The sequence below is a fragment of the Amphibalanus amphitrite genome, unplaced genomic scaffold (assembly GCF_019059575.1).
Source record: "Amphibalanus amphitrite isolate SeventyFive unplaced genomic scaffold, NRLGWU_Aamphi_draft 000097F_arrow, whole genome shotgun sequence".
Taxonomy (NCBI): Eukaryota; Metazoa; Arthropoda; class Thecostraca; order Balanomorpha; family Balanidae; genus Amphibalanus; species Amphibalanus amphitrite.
This window is the reverse complement of record NW_024881592.1, coordinates 564,160-591,649: the sequence shown is the minus strand read 5'-3', so window position 1 is coordinate 591,649 and position 27,490 is coordinate 564,160. Positions and strand designations below refer to the sequence as shown.

The following is a 27,490-nucleotide window of genomic DNA, read 5'->3' as shown; positions in this document are numbered from 1 at the left end:
TTGACCGGTGATAACCATCTGTGCATGCCGGTTCCCCAGTCCCGTGCTTTATCCACGTATGCCCAATGGATAAGGGACACCGTCACAGCTTCAGCACGGGCTGTCTTCATGCAAAATATGGCCCCCTTGCATTTGAATATGAGTGGCTCATGATGAATGTAATCATATATTGGAATCCTAAATCATACCACTCCAATAACGAATGTGTACCTTTATTAGCAATGCATCACAAAAAAAACTTAAAAGTATATTACCTTATTACGTGTATCATATGCTGTTATTGTAAATGTTTTTGGATGAGAAACGTCCATGACGTAAAAGATATACTAGACCGCGGTAAATGTCAGCTCTGCCTGCATTCATCCAATCTTGCAACATTGTCAAAAACATTATAAATACAAGTCCAACCGGGCATACGTGATAATAGCCAACCTAAAGCTGGTATGGCTGTCGTCAGCATCCCGTTCACCTTGAGAGAGGTGGGATGAGTCAGTGCCTCAGCCAACGGTGGCGCAGCGCCCATCGGCACGTGACCTCCGCCTCAGAAGTCCCGGGGTTTCGTTCAGCTGATCGTACAGAGGACTCGCTGCAGCAGTGACAGTTTTTAATACCGCAGAAACCAGTTTTTCGCCAGAGCACAGGACAGGTCAGTGTCGTACCAGCCGTTGATCGGAGCGTGCGTAGACTTGGATAACAGTTTCGGACCGCCTTTTTTGTAAGTACCACCGCGAGAGGTAAGTCATAAGCATGCAAGAGTGTGTGCAATATGCATGGGTATGATAACATGAATTTTGGATCTCGTCCCTCTCTTCCTGGCCTGGATTCCTATCGGATCATTCATCCGTATTTCATATGCATTTCTTTTTTTGAGACACGCGAATTTTGCTGTGCGTATTGATTTATTGCATTCTTCTCGGAATCTAATGAATAGTGATCACAAACCCTAACATTAAATTTTTTAAGATTCTCTTAGATCACATGGATAGCTTCGTCGCTCAGATCGCCTGGCATGTGATTTATTAGATTATTTTAAATTGTTGATGACATTATTTAGAGATTATCAGATATTAGATTCACTATATTATTCAGCAGCTTACGAAACGCTCTCTCCCCATCCTTCGGTATAAGACGAATATGCTTTTTTGATATGTATGCTCATCCGACTTACCTACTAATGACCTAAATACCAACGTAGATATTTGTCGTTGCTTATTCTCATTTTTTCTTAAACATGCTCATCGGTAGTCACTAGTCAGTAGAAAAATAAATGATAAGCCTGCTCCCTGTGACCTGAGTCGTCCCCCGCAGCCTGACCCCCGGTGGTTGGTGAAGGAGCGATGTCTCTCTCGGCGCTGGCCGGCCCGCAGCTGCACGTTCTGCTCACCCTGTCGGAGCTGCTCACCACGGTCATCGTGCCGCCGGACGCACGCACGTGCGGGGTGCGCCACGAGCGTGGCACGTGCACGCGCTTTGTGGAGTCCGTCGATCTGATCAGCAACCCGACGAGGCGCAACCGCACGGCGCAGACCGGTGAGTTTCCGTGGCTGGTGTCGGTGCGCGGCGCACCGCCGTCCCGCGCCGACTCGCCGCAGCCCCTCTGCACCGGCGTGCTGGTACACCAGCAGGCCGTGCTGGTGTCGGCCGCCTGCCACGAGGCGGCCACCAACGCCGACCAGCGCATGCACGTGCGTCTGGGCGAGCACAACATTCTGAGCGACGTGGACGCCGGGCGGCCGCCGCTGGACATCAACATCCGACGGGCCGTCTACCACCCCGAGTACAGCGCCGGCCTCAACGACGTGGGGTTGCTGGTGCTGGAGCACCCGGCGCGGCTGAGTGAGGACGTGAACGTGGTCTGCCTGCCGCAGTGGCGCCGCGACACCGAGTCACCGGCTGACCTGACCGCCGACTGGGAGCACACAGAGTGTGTGCTGCACGGCTGGGTGGACACCACGATCGACAGCACCCCGGTACCGCTGCGCGAGACGGTCCGCTTTCTGGGCCGCGACGCGTGCCAGACGCGGATGCGCGAGCTGGACAGGCTCGGGCCGCTGCACACTCTTCACGCCGGCTTCGCGTGCGCCTCGGCCGAGACCGGCTGCTGGGCGGACGGCGGGTCTCCGCTGGTGTGTCGGCTGCGCGAGGACCGCTCGCGCTGGGTGCTGGCTGGCCTGCGCGCCTGGGTGCGCCAGTTCAACGACTGTGACCGGGTGGCCACCTACACTAACGTGGCCATGTTCTCCGACTGGATCCGAGACACGATCGACGCTGAGCTGAGCGTGGCTGCCTAGCGCGGCTGGACAGCGACGGTGGAACCGACGGCCCCAGGAGAGTGACCCTCCACTGAAGTTCAGAGATTTCGTGGCACTTATGAGAGAGCTTTTGGGGGTCATTTACAATCCTTTTGGCTTGATTTGCATCACATTTAACACCTGTAAGCTCTGGTGGTAGGGTAAAAATGATTCATCGGTGCATAGTGGCACGTCTTGCAACATCGGGAACGTAGCCCATTTATGCGTATTTGATGTATTAACCGTTTTCACGACGGCCATCTGGTACACATTTAGTGCACATCTGGTACAGATTAGGTGCAGATTTGGTCAAATTAGGTTCAGTGTGTCTCTTAGTAGCTATCAGCTAGGATTGCACTAATTTCTTTTATGCCTGCTTTGTCATATTATTAGAGAGCATCATCGATTAAAACACTGAAATAAATTCATAAAAAATGAAGATATTTGCTGTAAAAGAAATTAGGTGCAGATTTGGTCAAATCAGGTGCATTTGCTGGATAGCCCGTCGTTTAAACGGCTAATATCTTGTTGCGAGAGAAATAATAGGGAAGTGAGTGTAAGCGAAATAAAACTTCTATGTCCGAGGTCTATACATCACATTCCGTTGTCCGGTATTTTCCTAAATTAGTGCGTGAAGAAGTCTAGTCTGTGCAGGAAACCATCATGTGCTGATTTGTATTCGCTTAATATCCTCCTTTATTTATCTTCTTGAACATTGCGTTTTCCGTTGGTTCTATTTTTGGCTATTTTTGATTCGACGGCGACGAGATTCATTTTGCTAGCATTGCTGAATGCCCTCAGTTGCATCGTGGGCTCGCACTTGTCACTGGGAGCTGAGACTGCACATGTGTTTTTATTATTCCTGTTGTCGCGGTGTTGCATCACTTGGCTGGTACTTCAAGTGAGTATATTTCCACTTAACCGCGCAAGCAATGAGTGAAAGAGGTGATTATTGGACTGACAAACATTCATTGAGCTCGATTTTCCGCTGCCAACTTCATGTAAGTACCTATAGCTGAGCTGATGTATCATTGCTTATAACCCTCACAAGAAGCACGGGTGACTGGCAAGTGGCATGTGGCACCTTTTCCTGGTGCACTTCGATAGCATCCGGACATTAATGGGGCTAAAATAATATAAAATAATTAACTGTGCACCTTTTATACCGGCGGATGCGGACTGTGCAGACTGCAGAGGTCGCTTTCAGATCTCGAGAACAGCTGGGCTGATTCGCTCAAATTTGGTACATTGCTAGAAGCCGGTTAATAGGGTGCCATGCACACGTCAGTTGGGAATAGGTATCCCCTCGCACTTCCACACGTGTAGCGCTATGGTGCGGGCTCTTTTGTCACCCCTAAAGGCGTGTTACTTGCTTATCATTCTTATGTGAGACTTTGAACAAGCAGTGCACAAAAATCTACAGAGTTCCGTCCCCCTCTCTCTCTCTCTCTCTCTCTCTCTCTCTCTCTCTCTCTCTCTTTCTCTCTTTCTCTCTCTCTCTCTTTCTCTCTTTCTCTCTCTCTCTCTCTCTCTCTCTCTCTTTCTCTCTTTCTCTCTTTCTCTCTTTCTCTCTCTCTCTCTCTCTCTCTCTCTCTCTCTCTCTCTCTCTCTCTCTCTCTCTCTCGCTCTCGCTCTCGCTCTCGCTCTCTCTCTCTCTCTCTCTCTCTCTCTCTCTCTCTCTCTCTCTCTCTCTCTCTCTCTCTCTCTCTCTCTCCGATACCTTTCAACAATTATAAATTAAACACAAACATTTTATTACATTTTTACACCGTAGCATAATCCAGCCACATTAAACGTCCTTCAAAATAAGTTATCATTTTATAACAATTATGCTTGAATAGTAGGTAATATACGATACCTACCTACCTGTAGGTACACTGCTGAGCTCTGAGCCTCCTATACCTACCTACCCCGGGCAGTGGGCACTACACACATTTCTAAATAGCACATTTCACATTGATTTTAGGTAGTTCCGAGCGGCGCATAGTATGTATATACCAGTTATACGGCGCAGGTGACGGAACATATGAAGGGACTGAGGTTCCGAAACTATACTGTCCCTGGCTTACGGGATATGCAATTATGCACCATACAGAAGGATATTCAGAGGCACCTAGCAGAGCTATGGCTAACTACAATGCAGACCCAGCTCGGCGATCGGTCTATCTGTTAGCGCTGTGCGTGAAGATTGTGTCACATTCATTGGCGGCCCCAGTACTCAGTAGGGTCTGAAAGGGGGAGAAACACCACGGGTGAGGATAACTGATCTAACGGGTGACCAAAACCTAACCTATCCTCCACAAGTCACTGATGGAAGAACAAACAGTTGGCGAAGCCCGGAAGGGCGTATTTCCAAACTGCACTCCAGACGGGCCTTTCTGGACTGGAACTGGAACGACCGCCGGTCATTGTCTTACCTCGATAGCTTTGCCAACGTAAGAATAAGATCATGATCAATGAAAAACTACAAACGTTTTCACTCTTACATAACTACTCTTTTGTTTTGTTGGGTTAGGCCCTTTCGGTCGACAAGACCATTGCAGAGCCGGAAGGATGATAGGAATTAGGGGGAGACATTGGTCTGGGCAGGCACCCTAGTGAGTCGCCGGGGCTGAGCCCGTCCAGAGGACAGGCCACCCAGCCCCAAGGCACTCACTGCACCCGGCTACGGGGTGCGCTCCCTCAGGAGCAACGGTGCCGCTCCAAGGGAGCAGCCCGCATGAGATAAAGTTGCCTGTCCAGCCCGGAGGGGGGTTGCGGCGTGGAGGAGAAGGATTTCAGTATCCTGAGGATAGAAGCACGGATAGGTGGACATAACTACTCCTCAATCAATGCCCTCTTAGCGGCTGGGATCGTACAGTTTGACACATAGGCTAAAGCGAAAGCTCGACTAGCGACACCTGGCAGCGGTGACTCAAACTGGTAGTTTCACCAGCGGCCACCATGGATGCCGTGGAATCCAGTGCCTGGATTATTCACAGGTCCTCGTTGACTTCCATGCTCTGACATGGGGTTGGGTCTTCGCTGAACAGCGGATTTTTCACCTCCATTTCACCACTCTGAAAGATGATGCATATGTGTCAGCAGAAAACACTAGCAAGATCAAAAACTACTTTATCTTTATCAGTGGCGGATCCAGCTCGGAGTTTTGGGCGGGGGGGGGGTTGGGCAAACCATAGCAATTTATCGATTCTTTCCATGCCTCGTCCATAGGCGTAATTTAAAATTATGCCGTTTGGGAGGGGCAAATGTCCATTTTGCCCCCCCCCCCCCCTGGATCCACCACTGATCTTTATGCACAGAAACAATACCTTTAGGTATAGGTATGATATAATAAAGGTATGGCAGCGGGCAGTGCGTGCGGCGTCTGATGTGTACTGTGTTTGGCTGTTTGCTGTACCGCTGACTGTACTGTTAGCGGTAGGTATGTGGTATGTTTGCTGCAGTGTCTGCCGGTGGCTGCCCTCACCGGCGCCAGTCCCGGACACTCGTACACGGTGTGCTCGCTCTCGTCATCCTCCGGGTCCGAATTCTCGTCAGAGGGCGAGCTGCAGCGTCCCAGCGCCTTCCTGTAACGATTCAACGGTTCACCGTCAGACACGTGCCGGCCTCACGGGAGCTAACTAGACGGTTAGGCATATAGTCGACAGCACAGCAGTTGGGCGGTTAGGCTAAGATGGATCCCAGTTGGGCGGTTATGTAACTAACCGGACCACAGTTGAACGCTTAGGTAGCTATTCATCGGACCACAGTTGAGCGGCTAGGAAACTAAACGGACCACATTTGTGCAGATAGGTGTAGCTATAGCTGGACCACAGTTGAGCGGCTAGGCATCTAACCGGATCACACTTGTGTAGTCCGTACACAAGTTTGTATACGGACTACAGCTATAACTATAGCTATAAATAGATAAATAGACCATAGTTGAGCGGTTAGGCATCTAACCGGACCACAGTTGTAAGATTCGTCAGCCGTTAGCAACCGTGGCACAGTTGGAATATTTGGTTACCGGCCGGATAACAATTTGGCGGTTAGATTACCCACCAAAGCGTATTTTGTTGGCTAGTTTACCAACCCATCTGTAATTGGATGGCTAGGTTTCAGCCCGACCGAACGTAATTATATGGCTAGAGCATAGGCTAGAGCTAGCAACCAGAAAGCATATTATGTCAGGGGTTAGGTGCCAGGACTACCAAGGACCGCCCACAGAAAAGTGGGTATAGATTACCGACCTGACTACAGATGGCTTTTGCTTTACGGAGCGGACAACAGAGTTAGTTACCGAACAGGCGCGGCAGGATTAGGTTACCAGCCGGCCTGGGTTGGGTTTGAAGCAAGACGACCGGAGCTGAAAGGTCAGCTGGCACCCACATGATGTCACTGCAGAGTGAGTCCAATGGCAGCGGTTCGTGGCGAAACAGTGGTCTTTTATTCACGACCACGCGGTAAGGTCGTGGCGAGTAAGACATCGAAATTCGAAAAGGTGAACGGGAAGGGAAAGTTGAGACATCGGTATCAAACCGTTAATAATGAATTGCCCGGTATATTCCTGTACTAGCTTGAAGCAACACAACTGGTCCCGAAATTTATTATGACACCCACTGCTGAGCCCAGTGAAGGCAATTCTCAACGGTTCCATTATCATTCCATCACAGTGTTATTGGAAGTGCATGCTTGTGGCTTCTCTTTTGTCAAATTGAACGACCAAAAGGGAAATAATTATAATGATTCCTATTTCCTGCACTGAAAACAATTTAACCCAAGGCCGGCGAGTAAACCGGTGTTTCACGGGTACCCCTATCCGCAACCATTTTTAACCACCCTCCCAGGAGTAGGGCTAGGTCCCATTGCGGTGTAGTCGTACTTGCTCTGAGCGGATATAACCGCTGTCAGCGAACATGTCCGCTGAGAGCAGGGACGACTACACTGCAATCGGACCTTACTGTACTCTTGGGAGGGTGGTTAAAAATGGTTGCGGATAGGGGTACCCGCGAAACACCGGTTTACTCGCCGGCCTTGGGTTAAATTGTTTTCAGTGTGCAACACATTTCCTTCAATTTATTTGTTTTCCTTTCTGCATATTCCAAGCCAACTTTCTTTTTAATATTCAGATCATAATAAAGTCGAGGTTCCGTCGGCTGACTGATGGTTATTGCCGGCGGACGCCACTGACCCCTCCTGGATGGCCATCATGTGCTGTTTCTGGTGCTGGTAGTGGTAGAGCTGCGCCGACTGGGCCAGACGCCTGTCGGCCGAGGCCGGACTGAGCCCCGAGTGTGGGCCGGTCACTCCGTAGGACGGCGGTCCGGACTCGGTCGAGCTGTGCCGACGGCGCCGCTGCAGACTGCACGGCACGTACGGCGGAAAGTCAGACGCCTGGGACCTATGAGATATGATTGTAGATATTCTCAGGGGACAGCAGCGGCTACTGGGGTGTTCCAAGGGCAGTGTTGTAAAAAAAAAATTAAGGCTGCAGCCTGCAATGGGGAGACGATAGATTTAGAACCTGATTATGTAAAGACATATAGAAATATAATCATTATAGGCAATTATAGATAACCTCATAACACAGTTTTAGAACCGATATGCATCGGAGAGGAGCTTCGTTTCGCAAAGATGTTACTTGATGTCAGGTTGGTTGAGCTGAATTCAAACAGCCTTCGGTGTTGCTAAAAATGCAGTCTTTATAAACGGGCCTTCTGCTGCATTATGATTTTTTTTTAGACGCATGAAGTTGCTGCAAAGGCAGGATGTTGATGAATGTGTCGACTTACTAACGGTAGCAGATGCCGCCTAGGACCGAGACACAGACAGTGCCCGTGCAGATGCCGACAACAGCAACTGCAAACGGAAAACGTTATAGGGTTCTGTCAGCTGGGAACACCGATCAATCCTGGTGTCGTTAGGAAATATTTTTTACGCGACTGATAAACGCATCTTTCTTGTAATGTATAACTTCATTTACCTTATGAAATAGTTACGCTGTTTCCAATTTCTTGGCCGATATTTTTAATTCTGTTCGAGCGAATTTGTAATAGCATTAGTTCCATCAGTGAAACGTCATTGCGGTCTGAACAATAAACAAATTGTATAAAGCTACTCTTTTAGTTATATAAAGCTCACTTTTCTGTGCTTTTCTTTTTTAGTGTGGAATACCTATGTTTTGTCCATTTTGGGAAAGTTTTTAGGGCAATTTCAATTCTCTATAATAGGTACTTTGAACAGCTGTTCTTACCGATAAAGTAAACGTCGGCGTTTTTATCTGGCTCGGAGTGAGATCCTCGTAGTGCTGCTGGTCGCCCCGCCAAATGGGCCTCTGCCATTGGTCGCTTGTCTTTGACGTCACCAGTGGCCAATGTATCTGATACCGAATCGGGATTTGGCTTTCCAAGGCTGCTATAGAAATCGCTTGAACTGGGGATGGGACTTGCAATCTCCAGCTGTCCTGAAAAAGTAAAACGAAGTTTTATCGCAAAGCTTGTCGAAAACGTCGGACATAATGCGATTTTCTATTAGCAATTATAAAAACTTGTCAGGATTGACTCGACGAATATGTGAGCACTGAACACTGAGTGAATTGAACATTTGATTGCTGTTGGATCTGACCGATCTGCAGTGCTGCAAAGGCAGCAGCACCGCACAAACGCGCATTGTTGGAGCTTCTATAGGTTAACTGTTTGTTTACATAAAACGGTCTTATTACGATTATTTCCTACCTGTGGTAAAATATTAGTGTGTCTAACAGTGAGTGGTGTGGCCAATCAATGAGCAGAGGTATAGTGGTAGAAGTGGTAAGTAGTGATTTTCATCCCATGCTATTAGAAACGATGGGTCCCGGGAGGCGCTTCAGTCACGAGCGGAATCCCTCTGAGTTATGTTGACGGGACCCCAGAAATGCCCATGCAATATTCGAATCGAGTGCTCCACTTGAATGCAGGATGTGTCTGGTCAGAGAATTGTTCTCCGTACTTGGGGGGCTCTATCAAATGGACCGCGTCTTCCAAAATACGCCAGGAAAATCCTACAGCACAAAAGGACGCCTTTTCACAAATGTGAAAAACTGCCACGGCGGCTACGCTACTTTCCGCGCTCACTAGTCCATCTCTACTCACGCTATATTCGTACACACTTATGTACCTGCCGCGCGTTGTTCACGCAGCCTGCACTCATTCTCATCTCCCATCACTGCATCTCCCATCGCATATCATATGTCCTCAGCAGACGCACATCAATACGAACCTCAATAGGAGCGGTATGGGAGGAGGGGAGCATTAGTGAGCTGTTCGCCGGTCATGACAAAGGCGGGTGTCAGGCGCGAGGCTCGAGACGTTCAGACGCGCTGCTTGCTATTGATTGGATGGGATATTGTCGATGAAATTGGATATACAGTTTTACCTTTCACAGTACGTCCTGTAAAACGTTTTTAAAACGTTTTTTTTACATCTGTAAAATATGTAATACGTTTGTACAGTAGAGTTTTTAACCTTTTGACATGCAAGTCCCTTCAGGCTTACTATGAAAGACCATTGCAGGGACCTGGTCTAAAGAGATGTCATGTCTAAGGCATTACAAACATTGCGAATAGAAAGATCACCAAACCGCTGGACTTCGGTGTCACCATGTGGGAAGCTCACCACAAAAGTAACGTGGGCTTCACCAAGAACTTACCGACGACTGTCCAACGTGCAGGGGCACAAGAAAGGCGAATGTGGAAGGCGATGAGCACGCCCTACATATGAGAACTAAAATGAACGAATCGTACAGGACAGTGGATGCGATTGTGGGCCTATAAAATTCAACTTCACATGAACATGCAAGCGAACCTTGCTAAGGAAATGGACGGTATTGAGTCCCAACTTTTCTTATTCTGGCTCGCATTCCGAGTCTCCCGATCTGGTGGAAAGCATCCAAAGATGCCTTGGCAATTAGCATTGTAAACGCACATATACACTGTACGGTGTAAGTACAATGTTTCGCAAATAGCAATCAGAGCAGCCTGACATTTAAAACACAGCAGTTAAACTTTGGTGGTCACACTGCACAGTTGCTTCAGTCTGTTTTACCGTCCGTATTTTCTGCAATTTCTGCATAGTTTCTGACCTGAATATGAAAAAGGCACGCTCCAATATGATGGCTTAGAAAAGTTAAGCCAACCGTAAGTTTTGTGGAGCCATTATGGGCTTGGCACCGGGTCACAGTATGTACCAAAGTATAGGTTTAACTCTCGCATGTGTGCGGTGTTTTCCAGCGTTTAAAGTGTGATGGGTCGGTTGGACCCCCTTGCCAGTTGCTGTTCAGTGTTCGGCCCCTGATCGAGTTAAAGCTTCGCGGAAAACAACGAGCGTGTTGCCCGTGACGAGAGGAAGCCGATGATGCCCAATTTTAAGGTCCTAGGTCATTGGTTGACCTTCCAGGTCAGGTCAAGGGCCCATAAGTCGGGAAAATTGGGACCTGCTAGAAGTTCGTAAAGTGAAACTGTTATGGGCTTTCGGGGTGCTGATCACGAATTTCATGTCAGTTTTGATCGCAGGTGGTGCCTTCATGCATTTAGGCCACGTCGGGTCAGGTCAGGTCAGGTCAACCAGTAGCTGTTCTGCCGGCTATCCATAGTAGGTGTCAACTACCACTGACGGCGTCGTAACATGTTACGAAGGCACTAAAACTACTTCGCAAGCTGTTCAAATGTATTCTAAATTCGAAATCAGCCCATAACACTACCCTAGAAACATGTAAGACTCGAAAAAATGAATCAAGGTCATGAAAGGTCTATGACCTGACCTGACCTTCAGGTGTCCTTGACACCCACCGTACTATGCCTGAGACGATCATCATTTCACGTGGTTGGACGTTAACAATCACAAAAAGACTGGAAACGCGCGGATAATGTGACCTAGTACATACGGTGAATTGCGATTCCAGGCAAACATGGTCTCGAGAAATAGGTCACAGGTCAAAGGTCATTTGGGTCAGGGTCAAGAAATTTTCAGAGTCGGTGTATAATTGATCAACTCGAGGTACTATAATTGTTGTCGCGATCGTCCGCTTTTTGCGTGAGTTACTTGCGAAAAACCGAGGGGGTCTATCCGCCCCCCCCCCTATATATGCGAGGGTTAACAAGTAATTTACGGAGTAAATTTATCCATCACTCTATTTGCTTCTCCATGTCATGCTTCTGCTGTTGTTGCCATGTTTGCAAACAATGTTTGCAAAATACAGTACAAACCAGTAACGAAACCTTGTGGCACATAATGTGATAGCATAACTTGGCATAACCCGCACATTTCTGGCGGGGATAAGAGCCCCCACTTTCTCGCCTAGGTATAGCTAAAAAACGGCACGCCTAAGCGCGCCATATTTTGGGTAAATGTAGGAAATAAATGCAACTTTATTGTGACGAATTTTCAAAAAATCGGTCAGAAATTTTTTGAGTTATCGAGGCTTTAGTGACGTCATGATTTTTGAGTTTTCGACCAAAAACGGCATAGGTTCAAAAAATTATATATGGAAAATCACAATAATAGACTTCAGACATGCCGTAAACGCCATTAGACTGCCAATACCATAAACCATTATATGGCTATCTTCGCTTTTTGATTGTCATGGAGCATTTTCCAACATCATGGACTGATTAGAAGAGTCAGACATTTCGTTTTTCTCACAGACAAATTGTTTTTGTACCTATTGTCATTGTCTGTGAGAAAAACATCATGGACTGAATCTTGGCAATTTCTCGTGGCTACTTCACGACCTTGATGCATGCATTTCTTAAATTGATTTTTTCTACCAAGCACGTACCTACTCGTATGTGTCACCATCGTTCTCTACGCCCTAAAGTGCCCGTAAAACATGTGCCATAGGCTGCGAAAACCAGTTTAGATTTTCGAGGATATGTGTTTACCTGACTGACCAGTGACCTGACCTTGACCCTGACCTATGCTTGGCTGACCCCTACATGAATCTGACACTCGTGTAGCACTTATATGAAGGATTGTGTACTTGACAGAGTTTATGACGAGAGACGCCCAATGAGAGGTTCCAGAATCCATGCTTCTGAAAGCCCGATTTTAGGTGTTTGACCTGACCTTGACCCTTATTGATTTTCGAGTTATTGGCTAGGGGCGTTTAACGCCCCCCCCCCTCCCTCCTGCAAACGGCAGGTGGCGAACTACCCCAGCAACTGCCGGGTATAAGCGTAAACATTCCATCCAGTCTCCTCTTCAATCTCTTGCCGCGCCACTCCACTCGAAGAACCTATGGAATGGACACCGCGACCTGCCGCGGACTTATTGGAATGGCTGGACTTATTGGCAATAAATCGTCTGAAATCTGAACCTATCTGCACCGCCATTTCCTTCTCGTCCTAAATCTAATTTAGGTCCGTCTGTCAAGTAATCGTTCACTAAATTTATCGAGTCATATGGATAATGAATCATATCACAAAGCTGGAAAAGTGATCCTATACGACGCAGATCAGGGTGAGGGATGGCGGATCGCTGACACACCGACGGGTCAAGGCCATTCATCAGGGCCGCGGAGGAATAGGAAGGTTATTTTGATGCCGCTCGTTGAGGTCCAGTGCGCTCACCATGGTTCATGAGACCGCAAATCGTATAGCCACGGTGGCTTGAATACCTATGTCAAAATACTGACACTATTCTTTTCCACCCACTAGAAGTATCTGCAGAATAAAGCCTGAAACAGACTCTTTCCGCAGTCAGGAAATCGCATGCGAGAGCCTATTCAAATACATGGAAGCACGCTCGCATCAATCGCACGCAGCTCCCGGATGCGATTGATGCGGGGAGAATTATAATGTATTTGAATAGGCTCTCGCATGCGATTTCCTGAACGCGGAAAGAGTCTGTTTCAGCCTTAGAGTGGCGCAGCTTTTGGTTGATTCTAACTTCTGCAGGGTTGAGACAATCAATCGATATAAATTGTGGGTAGTGTCGGCCGTTGACTAGCCTGTAGGGCCATGTCGGCCGCTGACTAGACTATCCTGTGAGTTGTGGGGGTCGTGTCCTGTCTATGCAGCCTGTGGGGTTATATGTCGGCCGCTGTGGGGTCATGTCGACCGCTGACTATCCTGTGCCGGTTGTTGGGTCGTGTCAGCCCTTTGGGGTCGTGTCAAAGCGTTGACTTACCTTTGGGTTAGGGTCGGCTGATGTGGGGTCATGTCGGTGTCGCTCTGAGGTCGTGTTAATTGCTGACTTGCCTGTGGGATTGCGCCAACCATTGACTTACCTGTGGGTTTGTATTAAAGTCCGCTGACTTATCTGTACTTTTGTCGTGTTGACCGCTGGCTTACCCGGTGGGATTGTGTCACCCGCTGACTAAGCCAAGATTAATTTACTTTTGGGTTTGGGTAGACCACTGACAAGCGTTTGGCTTTGTGTATAGGCCGCTGACTTACCTGTGGGATTGTGTCAATCACTGACTAACCTGTAGATTTGTGTTGTCCACCGACCGTCGGCTGCTCCCCTCGCCGTTTATCCGTGGCTGCGGCGGTGTGCTGACGAGGCTGGCTGTATTCCGGGTCACTGGGGTAGTCAGCGAACTGGCGTACCGGGTGGTCCGTCCGCTCCAAGTCCGGTCCGCGACCCCGGGTCACCGGGCTCGGGGCCAGAAGCGGCGCCCGTAGCCGGCTCAACTCTGAAAGCTCCTGGGTGGGAGAGGCGGCTGGGTGTCGGATCGTCATGTAAGTAATCTAAGTTCAGCATATAGGAGAGGCGACAGGGCTGATAAACGTATAGCTTACCGTTATTTGATATGCTTTCATTGCATTTGAAATAGATTGAAATAGCATCGTTTACCTGCCCCTTCGCTTTAAGTTATGTTTTTGTGAAGGTCAGGTCAAGGTCAGGTCAAAAAGGTCAATTTTCGAAGTCGATATTTTTGCATAATAAGATCTAATTTGATGCATGCTTGTCACGGTAAATCCAATGTTGGTCTTAGTTTTGAGCTACGTTGTCAAGAACGGCTAAAATTGAGGTAAAAAATATCACGTCATTAACTTTTATAATAATAGCTTTTTCGCCATAACTTAGCTAACAAAAGAAGGCATCGGTATCAAATTTGGTATGTCGTTGGAAGGCTTTGAGAGTTAATAGTTACACGTATCCGTTTTTTTTTCTTTCAAAATTTGATATTTCTTTATTTTGAGGGCCTTATCACCCACAAAACACTGTTTTTATTTTTTGGGGTCAAAATAAATAATTCCAAACATTCGAAACAACAGTGTTGTGGCCCTATATATTCTGCACCTTTTATTCGTGAACCATTTTTCCATCTTCAAAGCTATAAGCGTGACAGCTTTTCCCGCGAAATCTTTTTGGGGTCAAAATGGCAGAACATGACGTCATTCTGACGCCATTTGTGGCCAGCCTATCATAGCCTCTTAAAAAAAACACAAGGTGTAAAATCAATGCCCGGGGGATCCTGAATATTTGGTGGTGATAGCTGCAGTACTATAGGAGATATTGACAGGGAAGGGGAGGGGGCCGAAATGGTATCCCCCTACAGGGCGCAGATTAGGTTCACGACTCCGTTAAATCGATTTAAAAAAGGAATCTGCGCAACTTGTCACCGTTTTGTTAAAATGCACTGATACTGAATTTCGAACGTAATTAAACAAAACTAAATCATCATCATAATTAATATATTCCGAAAAAAAACGAATAAATCACGATAACATTTTAAATACCTACTTAAAGGGCTACGCCCTAAAATGCGATGTTATTTTTTAAAGTTAATTCATTATCATGAGCCATTGATTTAAATTCAATAATCCATCACTCTCATCTTGGAAATTAAAAATGAGCATTAAACAAGAGCTTCCACATATGGTAAGTTAACCCGCGCCCTGGTGGGGGGGGGGCTATTTTTTGCCCCCCCCCCCCCTCCAGACTTTTCGATATATCTCCAGAACCGCTGCGCCGATCGTCACCAAACTTTCAGTACCCTCCCGGACATCAATTTTACACATTGTGACCAAAAATTTATCCAAAGGCTATGATAGGTTGGCCGGAAATGACGTCAGAGTGACGTCATGTTCTGCCGTTTTCGACCCAAAAAAGGGTTTCGCGGGAAGAGCTGTCAGGCCTATAGCTTTGCAAATACAGAAAAACGATAAAGACATAAAAGCTGTAGAATCGACAGGGCTACAAAACTGCTGTCTCGAATTTTTGAAATTTTTGGATTTTGACCCCCAAAAATCAAAAAATAGATTTTTTGATTATAATAGCCGAAAAATCTAAAAAGTTTTTTGAATTTCGAAAAAACCGGAATATATGTGATAGTCCTTACCGCCTTTTATCAACATACCAAATTTGAGATCGATACCTCTTTTTTGGCCAAGTTACAGCGAAAAAACTGTTCAAAATTGATGACGTCAAATTTTCAAACTCAATTTTTTGCAATTCTAGACCTCGTAGCGCAAAACAAAGACCACCATTAGACTCCCCGTGACGAGCTGCATCGAATCAATACCCATTTTATGCAAAAATATCAACTTTGAAATTTGACCTTTTTTGACCTGACCTTGACCTGACCTCCACCAGAAAGTGGCCTAAGCCGTACCTGATCGTCTTATAACCAACACCATTGAGTTGGAAATGAAAAATTGGCCATAAAACCTGCATCGCACAACCTTAGTACCTAGTTAGGTTCATGTGACCTGACCTGGTACCCTTGGTGACCTGACCTGTGACCTGACCTGGTAATGTCAGTGACCTCTTATAGCAATATATGTACTAGGCAACTGACGCCCTATCGCTGATTCTCGACAAAATGCGTTTTCTTCGGTGTTATAGCGCATTCCCTAGATGACCCGTGAACGGTGAAACATTTCATCTTTGACCTGACCTGTGACGTCATCGGTGACCCCGAGGTCAATGAAATTTGGTTTCCTTCGACAAATTTGACAGGCCTTTCGAACGCCGTTTGAATTTTGCGGATCCGTCCAGTAGTTTCGGAGATACGAGGGGGGGGGGGGCAAAAAATAGCCCCCCCCCACCAGGTCGCGTTATAAACAGACCCCACCAGGGCGCGGGTTAACGAACGCCATTTTCTGTGACCTGGATTAGTCGTTTAGAACCATCCTTACGTAAGCGGAAACATGCATGAGAAAATAGAGGTTTATTTTTCAGCGCTGTTTCAGGAAGGCCAGATTGGAGATGAGCCAATTACTCGGCCGAGGAACATAACCAGAACCAAGCGACACACGAGCCGTTGGGGCGACACTCGAGTGGGTACATTTATGGCGACAAATGGAGTTTGTAATTGGTTCCGTCAATGGTAGACGAGGTGACCGTTAGGTGCAGAGTGCAGACCGCCAGTTATTGCCCCACATATCCAATCATAAAAAAACGGAGAAAAACTAGAGTAACAGCTCAGCTCTGAACTACCATACCCGGTTAACCAGTTACTTAAGAAATTGACATTTGTGTGTAGCTCAAGAGTGGCTCCAGCTTTTGTGTAGTATACTGCTTGGTATCCTAGTATCTCGGTATCGCGAAGCCCTAGCCATTGCAAGTCCAATTGCAAATTGCACTGTGCAGTGTGGATATCAGTTATTCAGTTTAACCCTCGCCGGCCGAGCCCCCCCCCCCCCCCCCATAGGGTTTTTCGCGATAGCTCCGAACACGCTGGGTTAGAGAGCTGAAACTTGACATACCTGACCTTTGGTTCAAGCCGGGTCTTTTGACACCAACCGCATTTTCGGGTCAGGTCAGGTCACTGAACTATGAGTTATGACGTCATAAGTGAACCTCTGCACGGTCTTCAGATGTCGCAACTTCGCAACGCCCTCATTGCCAGAGGAGCTTTCACAGGGAAATGAAACTTACAGGATCTAATATCCATTACGAGTCTCACAATTTGTATATTTCGGATTTTCCTAAAGGTCAAGGTCAGGTCATTTTCGTGACCTCTCCATTTAACCCACGCCCTGGTGGGGTCTGTTTATAACGCGACCTGGTGGGGGGGGGGCTATTTTTTGCCCCCCCTCGTATCTCCGAAACTACTGGACGGATCCGCAAAATTCAAACGGCGTTCGAAAGGCCTGTCAAATTTGTCGAAGGAAACCAAATTTTATTGTCCTCGGGGTCACCGATGACGTCACAGGTCAGGTCAAAGATGAAATGTTTCACCGTTCACGGGTCTTCTAGGGAATGCGCTATAACACCGAGGAAAACGCATTTTGTCGGGAATCAGCGATAGGGCGTCAGTTGCCTAGTAGACATGTTGCTGTTAGAGGTCACTGGTCATACCAGGTCAGGTCACAGGTCAGGTCACCAAAGGTCACCGAGGGTCACCACATGAACCCAACTTTACTAAGGTTGTGCGATGCATGTTTTATGGCCAGTTTTTCATTTACAACTCAATGGTGTTGGTTATAAGACCATCAGGTACGGTTTAGGTCACTTTCTGGTGGAGGTCAGGTCAAGGTCAGGTCAAAAAAGGTCAAATTTCAAAGTTGATATTTTTGCATATAATGGGTATTGATTCGATGCAGCTCGTCACGGGGAGTCTAATGGTGGTCTTTGTTTTGCGCTACGAGGTCTAGAATTGCTGAAAATTAAGTTTGAAAATTTGACGTCATCAATTTTGAACAGTTTTTTCGCTATAACTTGGCCAAAAAAAGAGGTATCGATCTCAGATTTGGTATGTAGATGGAAGACGGTAGGGACTATCACATATATTCCGGTTTTTTTTCGAAATTCAAAAAACTCTTTGGATTTTTTGGTTATTATATTCAAAAAATCTATTTTTTTATTTTTGGGGGTCAAAATCCAAAAATTTCAAAAATTCGAAATAGCAGTTTTGTAGCCCTGTTCATTCTACAGCTTTTATGTCTATATCATTTTTCTGTATTTGCAAAGCTATAGGCCTGACAGCTCTTCCCGCGAAACCCTTTTTTGGGTCGAAAACGGCAGAACATGACGTCACTCTGACGTCATTTCCGGCCAACCTATCATAGCCTTTGGAAACATTTTTGGTCACAATGTGTAAAATTGATGTCCGGGAGGGTACTGAAAGTTTGGTGACGATCGGCGCAGTGGTTCTGGAGATATATCGAAAAGTCTGGAGGGGGGGCAAAAAATAGCCCCCCCCCCCCACCAGGGCGCGGGTTAACCCTCGCCGGCGGGGGAGGGGTGCCGCCCTCATAGGTTTTTTTCGCGATAGTTCCGAACACGCTGGCGATAGAGAGCTGAAACTTGGCATACCTGACCTTTGATTCAGGCCGCATCTTTTGACACCAACTGCATTTTTTAGTCAGGTCAGGTCACTGACCTATGACGTCATAAGTGAACCTCTGCACGGTCTTCAGATGTCGCAACTTCGCAACGCCCTCACTGCCAGAGGAGATGTCACAGGGAAATGAAACTTGCAGGATCTAGTATCCATTATGAGTCTCACAACTTGTATATGTCGGATTTTTTCTAAAGCTCATATGAGGTCAGGTCATTTTCGTGACCTCACCATTATAAGTCAATGGGGAAAAATGAAAACTGCTATTCTGGCGCCGGGAACGATCCCTAACTATCTCAAACACACAGAATCGTGATTTGATGCACTCCTTGCAAGGTTAGATGCATCACTTTTGCAATGTTGACCTTACGTGACGTCATTTATGACGTCATCAAGGTCATATTAGTTTTTCGTCAATAACTCCCGATCAAATTGAACTAGCGAGTCGGGAAAGCCACCAATGGACTCAGGCAGACCTGCCGAATCGAATGATATGCGACATGACCTCTTTCGACCAAGTTCGTGACCTGCGGGTGCTGACCTGACCTTGACCTGAGGTCAACACCCCAAGTTGACCTGACCCAAACAAAATTATATCATTCGACGCGCCTGAGCGGGGCGAACACGATGCTGCCAAAATCGCGGCTCTGCGGCCGTTGTTTTTTTTTTTGCGAAGTTATTCACCAAAAACTGAACCGTACCTTGGGGCACTGGACCTGACCTCAGAGGTCACCGGTTGACCTAGGATCTTAAAATCGGGTATCAACCTCTGCGTCTCGCAACGACGCACACGCTCGTTTTTTTTCTCGACGCGCTAGCTCCACCAGGGGTGAAACGACGAGGGGGTCGTACCCCCCCCCCCCCTCCTCGGCCGGCGCGTATGTAGAAAACCAATAGGTCCGGCGAGGTGTTGACTCTAGTTACTCAGTATTCACTGTAAGCAGGTAATAATGCATACAGACGAACGTGAGTTAACCCTCGCCGGCCGAGGGGGGGGGGGGGCGGGTGCCGCCCCCCCCCATAGGGTTTTTTTCGCGATAGCTCCGAACACGCTGGCGATAGAGAGCTGAAACTTGGCATACCTGACCTTTGATCCAAGCCGCATCTTTTGACACCAACCGCATTTTTGGGTCAGGTCAGGTCACTGACCTATGACGTCATAAGTGAACCTCTGCACGGTCTTCAGATGTCGCAACTTCGCAACGCCCTCACTGCCAGAGGAGATGTCACAGGGAAATGAAACTTGCAGGATCTAGTATCCATTATGAGCCTCACAACTTGTATATCTCGGATTTTTCCTAAAGGTCATGTGAGGTCAGGTCATTTTCGTGACCTCACCATTATAAGTCAATGGGGAAAAATGAAAACTGCTATTCTGGCGCCGGGAACGATCTCTTACTATCTCAAGCACACAGAATCGTGATTTGATGCACTCCTTGCAAGGTTAGATGCGTCACTTTTGCAATGTTGACCTTCCGTGACGTCATTTATGACGTCATCAAGGTCATATTAGTTTTTCGTCAATAACTCCCGACCCAATTGAGCTAGCGAGTCGAGAAAGCCACCAATGGACTCAGGAAGACCTGCCGAATCGAATGATATGCGACATGACCTCTTTCGACCAAGTTCGTGACCTGGGGGTGCTGACCTGACCTTGACCTGAGGTCAACACCCTAAGTTGACCTGACCCGAACAAAAAGTATATCAATCGACGCGCCTGAGCGAGGCGAACACGATGCTGCCAAAATCGCGGCTCTGCGGCCGTTTTTTGCGAAGTTATTCACCCAAAAACTGAGCCGTACCCTGGGGCACTTGACCTGACCTCAGAGGTCACCGGTTGACCTAGGACCTTAAAATCGGGTACCAATCTCTGCGTCTCGTAAAGGCGCACACGCTCGTTTTTTCCGCGACGCGCTAGCTCCACCAGGAGCGAAACGGCGAGGGGGGGGGGTCGTACCCGCCCCCCCCCCCCTCGGCCGGCGCGTATGTAGAAAACCAATAGGTCCGGCGAGGGTTAACAGAGCCTGAAATGGCACTATCCCATCCCGTTACAACGCCGTTGTTAGCAATGATAAGGGGTGCCAGCTTCAACCCGCGCCGGCGGGCCAGGTGGGAGTTGAACACCACCCTGCGACTTATCGAAGACATCTGTGAACGAGGTACTCCAAAAGATACATAAAGTAAAAATTTCAGACCCAGATCGCTAAAGCCACATGTAGGTCACGTCAAGTGACCTTGCCCTAACTCAGAAAAAATATAATGCTCGTCATATAGCTTCACCAGCTGAACGATCGCTATGATTGGTTAGAGTAGCACGGTTTGTTTAAATATCAAAATATATTTAATATCTATCTATATCTGCAAAATATTTATATTTTTCACATATACCTCCCTCTTTCTCTGTCTACGACTATATAACACACTCTTTCTTCCTCAAATGTCGCGGACTACATTGCAGTAATTCGGTAAACGTTACTAACCTTTGCCTCCTGAAGTTTGAGCACATCACGAATAAGTCTGTCGATTGCTCCATCTTCACTCTGAATGGCTTGAAGAAGTTGAACATCTGTAAAAAAACATGCTCGTCATTGGATGTTTTGTATACGTTAGGGTAACAAGCGACATCATCCAACGTTGACGCGTCTCCCCATCCTGAAAGTGCAGCTTTCACACGCACCAATAGGCCCAGCCCTGTCAGATACACCACGCGCACGTGAGCACATCCCGTGGTTATCAGCCAGTCCCCCCAGAGCAGGTGTTGGCCGTCATCGACTGTCAGTAAATACCTACATCGCCTTATAGCACAGGTGACGCACGCGCACACACAGACACGCATACACGCACATACCACTCACTGGCGGCGTAAACAAGCCGGATGTTAGCCCGCATGTGTGGTTCCACCCTGATGGGGTTCCGCCCCTCGCGCATATGTGGTTTCCCTTGTCAGGTCTCAGATAGACAACAACAATTGATCACAAGGGACGAGGCGAATGCAGGGATATAAGCCTAGAACAGCCAGCTGTTAAGCAAATTATGAAAAACTTGACCTAATGTATGCGACATAACTAATGTGCTTCGCTCTTCTAGTATCACTATTATATATATGTTGTTTAAATACAGGGTGACACAAAAAAAACGGTCATCACCAAATTTCGAATAACTTAAGAAGTTTTATTCAGATCATCACCAAACTTCGGACACTTAAGGTCACACCTATGTAGCATACATCCACCAAGTTTCAAGTCTTCACTACGACGTTAGGCGGCACGGGCGGACATCGATAGCAGCGCCTCTATCGGTCACTAGGGAAAGCTGGGCTGTAGGCGACGAAATACCGGCTGAGTTGTCACACGTTGAATAGGTTTATAGACATCCGTCTTGTGAAAAAGTTGAACTTTTGCCTTCAATATTTCTACAGGCAATTTTAGAAGTGTCTTCACATAGATTACAACACTGTTTAGATTATTGTATTCACTTCAAGCCTTCCCTATTGTTCTTGATGATGCGGGAACTATTTCTAATTAGTATTTCTAGCTTAATAAAAAAACATATTGTGCAAACGATGAAAGAAGCATAGATGGAAGATTTTAAATGCAATTTTCTCTAGCAATTAATGGTAAATTCTCTACAGATCAAGGAAAAGATGCATGCTAACTGATAATTTAAAGTTCTTGGGGCCAGTTGTTTTCTTCTTTTCTTACGTCGCCCCAATGGCCGCGAATACACTTGTGATAACGCCTATCGAATACTTTTAGTACAGTGTGTGTTTTACTGACGCTCCACAATGTGCTCCAGGTGAGCGCCACGGCGCTGCAGGGCGTAGACACACTTGCATCCGGCGGGCAAAGTTGTCGATAACCCGATGGCTGTGCACTTTACAGAGTGCAATGGCCTCTGGAGACAGTGCTCAGGGGGTGTGCTACCCCTGAAACGTTATTCTTATCGGGTTATCGGCAACTTTGCCCGCCGGATGCAGGTGTGTCTACGCCCTGCAGCGCCGGGGCGCTCACCTGGAGCACATTGTGGAGCGTCCGTAAAACACACACTGTACTAAAAGTATTCGTAGTGAAGACTTGAAACTTGGTGGATGTCTGCTACATAGCTGTGACCTAAAGCAGTGTTCGCCACGGGCCGCAAAATCCCAGTCCAGCCCAGCCAAGGCCCATGGGTTCACAGCCCGGCCCAGCCCGAGCCCATTCATGGTAAAAGCGTCAAAGCCCAGCCCGGCCCAGCCCGTCAAAAACGAATGGATTAAAAATTATTGACACCACACAGGTATCCAAAGCTAGCAAAGAAACAATCTTTTGCGAGCAGCATGCACAATGCACATTGCCGATGCGTGCTGTATTAACTCATCTTTGAGTCTTGCACACTTATAAGCTATGTAGTTCTAGTTTTTGTCTCTGTTGCGAACCCCTGACTCCACTTTACAGTTCTTGGCCCAGCCCATCCACAGCCCATCGATCCTTCATATTTGAGGGCCCAGCCCAGCCCATAGCCCAGCCCAGCCCATGGCCCATTGGGCTGGCCCGGCCCATGGCGAACACTGACCTAAAGTGGCCGAAGTTTGGTGATGATCTGAATAAAACTTCTGAAGTTATTCGAATTTTGGTGATGACCGCTTTTTTGTGTCACCCTGTATTAGCACGCGCACCGACGGGGGGTGGATAATGGATATCCGCCCCCCCCCCCCCTGAGGTTTTTAGCGAATAGCGGAAAAATCGCGGCGCTACGCGCCGCGAAATTTGGTACGACTATTCTCTCATCAATTTTACACATGGTGTGCAAGCTTGAACCTCCTACCTTTTAAGGTGAGGTCACCAGGTCACTTTGAATGACCCAACCTCAAGTCACTTTTTTGCCACTTTGTCACCGTGCCAGAGCTACAGTAGATGTCGGAGGCCTTTGAAAGTCGCAGAATGTTATTAGGTCATTAGTAGCCACAATTTGTATATCTCGGAATTTTGATATCGGTGACCTAAGGTCAGGTCAATTTAGCGACCTCCCCATTTTAAGTCAATGGGGGAAAAATCAACTCCCTGTTTTTACCACTAAAACGGGTCAAAATGGCCCCATATACCATACGTGACTTCATATACGACCAACCTTCACTACCTTGAGGTTTGTTTTGCTGTTGGGCAGCTGTAAGGTCATGTGACGTCATCAAAGGTCACCAAAGGTTTTTGGCCAATAACTCCGTACAGGAACAAGATACAGCCGCGTGGATGGTCTCATTGTGTTCAGCTCGTCAAGACGCATCGAATGATATACATGATGACCTCGAGGTCATTTGACCTGAGGTCAACCTTTGACCTTGACCTTTCGAGGTCAACACATATATCATTCGATGCGGATTGACGAGAGGATCACGATGATGCCCTTAGTTTGTTCCTATCTGGACTAATTCGAAAGTTCTCGAGAAAAACTCTCCATATCTAGCGCCGTCATTTTGAATTTTTCGACCCCTGTGACGTCATCTTTGACCTGACCTGAAAATGACCTTTGTGAAAATTGTAGATCTTGACCGTGCGTATCCGATGCCGTTTACCGCTTGTCGCTATCTTGCTTCGTTCTCGAGATCTCAGGGGGGGGGGCGGTCATCCGCCCCCCCCCCCCCCCGTCGGTGCGAAGTTGGCGCAGACCCCCGTCGGTGCGCGTGTTAGTACCAACAATTCTTTTTTTGTTATAGTACAAACTGTAGTAGAAATACGAGACAAATTAGTGCGTAGCGCGTATTTGGAAATTCCAACCTCGACGAGCATCTGTGGTAGAAAACCACCACTTTGGTAGGAGAAACTACTGCTGTCCGCTACCATTTGCACTGCACAGATGCTCGTCGAGGTCGGAATTTCCAAATACGCGCGCGTGTTAGTACCAACAATTCTTTTTTTGTTATAGTACAAACTGTAGTAGAAATACGAGACAAATTAGTGCGTAGCGCGTATTTGGAAATTCCAACCTCGACGAGCATCTGTGGTAGAAAACCACCACTTTGGTAGGAGAAACTACTGCTGTCCGCTACCATTTGCACTGCACAGATGCTCGTCGAGGTCGGAATTTCCAAATACGCGTAGGCGGGGTTTGCAAGTCAATATAAGAACAATTCCTACATGCTTCTTTATATAGTTATATAACGCTACAATTCTGCTAAAAAGCATGCATGGCTGATCGTGACTGTCACCGCTGCATGTGAACTAGCACTAAACAAAAGTGGCAACTGGCAGACCATTTGAGTGTCCCTTTAGCATCGTTTGACATTGGACATCTATATGCTTGCTCTAATTTACACATCATCAGCTGCTGTCCTTTGCATTACTGTGCAAGCACTCTTGTCAAAAATAAATGTGTCAGCGAGTGCACCGAGACGATAAGTCTCGTCGTAGTTGGTTTGCTATCCTGCTAGTGCGCCGAAGCTATTGTAATCAATATTTTGTACTGAGCTCTTGTCTCTGCGTGGTGATAGGCATTTTTCGAGACAGCCGAGAATGAATAAGAGTCTACATAGAATGTTACGCTACCAATCACTCGGAAATCACGCCAACAAGACGCGTGAGGCTCTACACCTAACTCGTAGTTTGGGCTAGCACATCCAGTTTGACAACATTGACGAAGTTTATGTCGAGCGAAAAAATGTTTTCTGGTGACACACTGAACAGTACATAGAACCAATCGAAAGTCAAGGCGAGATCAAGGTTGGGTCAAAGGGTCAAAACTACAAGTACGTTGTTATTGACTTTAGAGCCAAATTGGTGAAAAGCTGACTGAGAGTCATTATAATGCGTCTGTATGGTATGGCTTGAAAGACAAGATCTGTTCAAGCACTGAAGATGATATATTCGAAACGCGTTTGCGAAGGCTTTCTATAATACAGTACCTTTATATTTAAAAAAGTTTCACTTATCTAGTGATTCATGCCTATTTATTAGCTGTCATATACTTACGAAGTTCCAGATCAATGATATAGGTCCGATAAGAACATCAGTAACGAAATGGGTGGTGACTTTGATCGGAGTTGGACGATGTGCAATTGCATGTCAAGTCTTAAGATCAGGTCAAAATTAGGTCAATCGGGGCCAAATATCGAACTTGGTCTGTGAGAACAAAAGTGTCTGCCTCACTGAGGTTTTTTTTAACTGTGACTTTCGTAACGCGGAATGAGGCGACGGACACGCTAAGGGACGTCTACATAACTATGTCTTGTTTAGAGACGGCTCTATAGTTTCGGTTATCGCTCGGCTTTTGCCGCTTGTTGTTTGACTCGCTAGGGGACTTCTATTGTCTAGGGATGGACCTGTTGCTATAGTTTCGGCCATGAGTGCTCGGCTCTTGCCGCTTGTTGCGTTGCCGCCATTATGCGGTCAGCTATTATCGCGTTTTGTGGTAGCCATTTTGATGGTGCCCACCTTTATTCTGACGTGTTGGGTTTTATTCTTTTGAGGATAAGCATTGCGAATTAATTGTTCAAATATTTACATTAGGTAGGTGCTCAAATGTTCAAATCACTTAGAAATTTAGAGTATTTATCTACCTGTAATCCCTGCTGTTGGATAGAACACCTGTAATATTCGTGCCTTTATTGGCCATGCCCGAGCTGAATGTCTACAGTTTTTTTACGGCATGGTCAGCCTTGCCGAGGCTATTCGCAATAAAACCCGATAGCAATAAGTCAGAACATGAGGGCCAGGGTAAAAAAAAAGTTGCCGACTCAACTCATCATTCAACTTCAGAAAGCCCTGACTCAACTTTGACTCAAACAAGCAGCTGATTTTTTCCCTTGACTCGACTCATGACTCAAGCGGCTCAATGAAATTATGAGTTGACTCAAACTTGACTCAAATTTTTTGTTGAGTCAAGTGTGTTGACTCAAAATTGACTCAGATAAAAAAGTTGTTGAGCGGGGGGGGGGGGGTGAAAAAAAATCCGGCAGCAGGGCTAGGCCTAAGTTAGTTGTTAAGCGGGGGGAGAATGAAAAACTTATATATATTGTTTCTAGAAAGTTGAGTCAGCTGACTCATGTTCCTAAATGTTTTTGACTCAACTCAATTTCAAAAGTTATTTTACTGACTCAACTCTGACTCAACTCAACACCTTAAAATTTTTGTCCGACTCAACTCTGACTCAACTCATCAGCTCAACATTTTATCCGACTCGACTCAAACCTGACTCATTTGAGTCAGAGTTGAGTCAAATTTCTGACTCGACTCAGTCAAGCACAACCCTGATGAGGGCACATCGTAATCAAAATAATAGCAATATTGGGCATCGAGTCACGAGTGGAAACTGAGAGACAAGTCAGTCAGATAAATCACATAGCGACAGCAATTTTGTTCTCCAATGTGTGGTGGGCGGTGCCGCGCGTATTTCTCGCCAGATGGTAGCCGACGAGACTGGCCGCGTGCCGTCCGACTCAGCCGGCTCAGTCGGCTCAGTCGGCGGCAGTCGAGCTCACCTGATGACGTCGCGTCACCGGCGGTGGCGGCGGCGGCGATGACGGCGATGACGGCACTAATGAGAAGGGCCGGCGGAGGCCGAGGGAGGGCCATGCTCGCGTCCGCCGGGGCCCGGCCGGCGGCTCGTCTGAGCCCGCCCGCAGCCCGCCGCCGCTGCCTCCCACGCCTGGTCGATACAACTGTTGCCGAGCCCGACGATGACGTCATCGTCCCAGGTGTAACGTCACACACCTGGCTGGCCCTCATGTCGTGTCAGAGGGTGGGCTGGGGTTGTGGCATGACGTTACCGGAGGGATGATGTTTATCCAGATCGGGGGTAAATTGGGTGTACGAATACTGAGTGATTGATATGTAGTTGTAGATAGTAGATACCTTCTTTTGACTTGATGGGTCATCACAGGACAATAGATGTCGGGATGCAATACGGACGGAGTGCGGACCACACAAGTTACGTCTGGTGCCTCGCTCTGAGCCGTGACAGGCTGACAGCTGCTTGAC

At 47.2% G+C, this 27,490-nt stretch overlaps 2 protein-coding genes across 4 annotated transcripts; one reads left to right on the top strand and one right to left on the bottom strand.

Annotated features, from left to right (window-relative positions):
• Window positions 1-497: 497 nt before the first annotated feature.
• Window positions 498-2,897, top strand: LOC122380376 (phenoloxidase-activating factor 2-like). 3 transcript variants are annotated; one of them, XM_043363474.1, is made up of 2 exons: window positions 498-646; window positions 1,309-2,897. In XM_043363474.1, exon 2 carries the CDS (start codon window positions 1,338-1,340, stop codon window positions 2,289-2,291), a length of 954 nt encoding a protein of 317 aa, XP_043219409.1. In that variant the 5' UTR covers window positions 498-646; window positions 1,309-1,337; the 3' UTR covers window positions 2,292-2,897. The 3 variants fall into 3 exon arrangements, with proteins under 3 accessions (XP_043219409.1, XP_043219408.1, XP_043219406.1); XM_043363473.1 differs by having other exon boundaries at window positions 530-734; XM_043363471.1 differs by having other exon boundaries at window positions 531-715.
• A 1,131-nt stretch (window positions 2,898-4,028) lies between these two features.
• LOC122380399 (neural proliferation differentiation and control protein 1-like) lies at window positions 4,029-27,115 on the bottom strand. Its single transcript, XM_043363552.1, has 8 exons — window positions 26,992-27,115; window positions 21,023-21,108; window positions 13,734-13,953; window positions 8,527-8,736; window positions 8,066-8,132; window positions 7,465-7,635; window positions 5,761-5,860; window positions 4,029-5,350 (listed from the first exon to the last, which is right to left on the bottom strand). The coding sequence occupies exons 1-8, from the start codon at window positions 27,083-27,085 to the stop codon at window positions 5,267-5,269; spliced, it is 1,032 nt and encodes a 343-aa protein (XP_043219487.1). The 5' UTR covers window positions 27,086-27,115; the 3' UTR covers window positions 4,029-5,266.
• Between the last annotated feature and the right edge of the window lie 375 nt (window positions 27,116-27,490).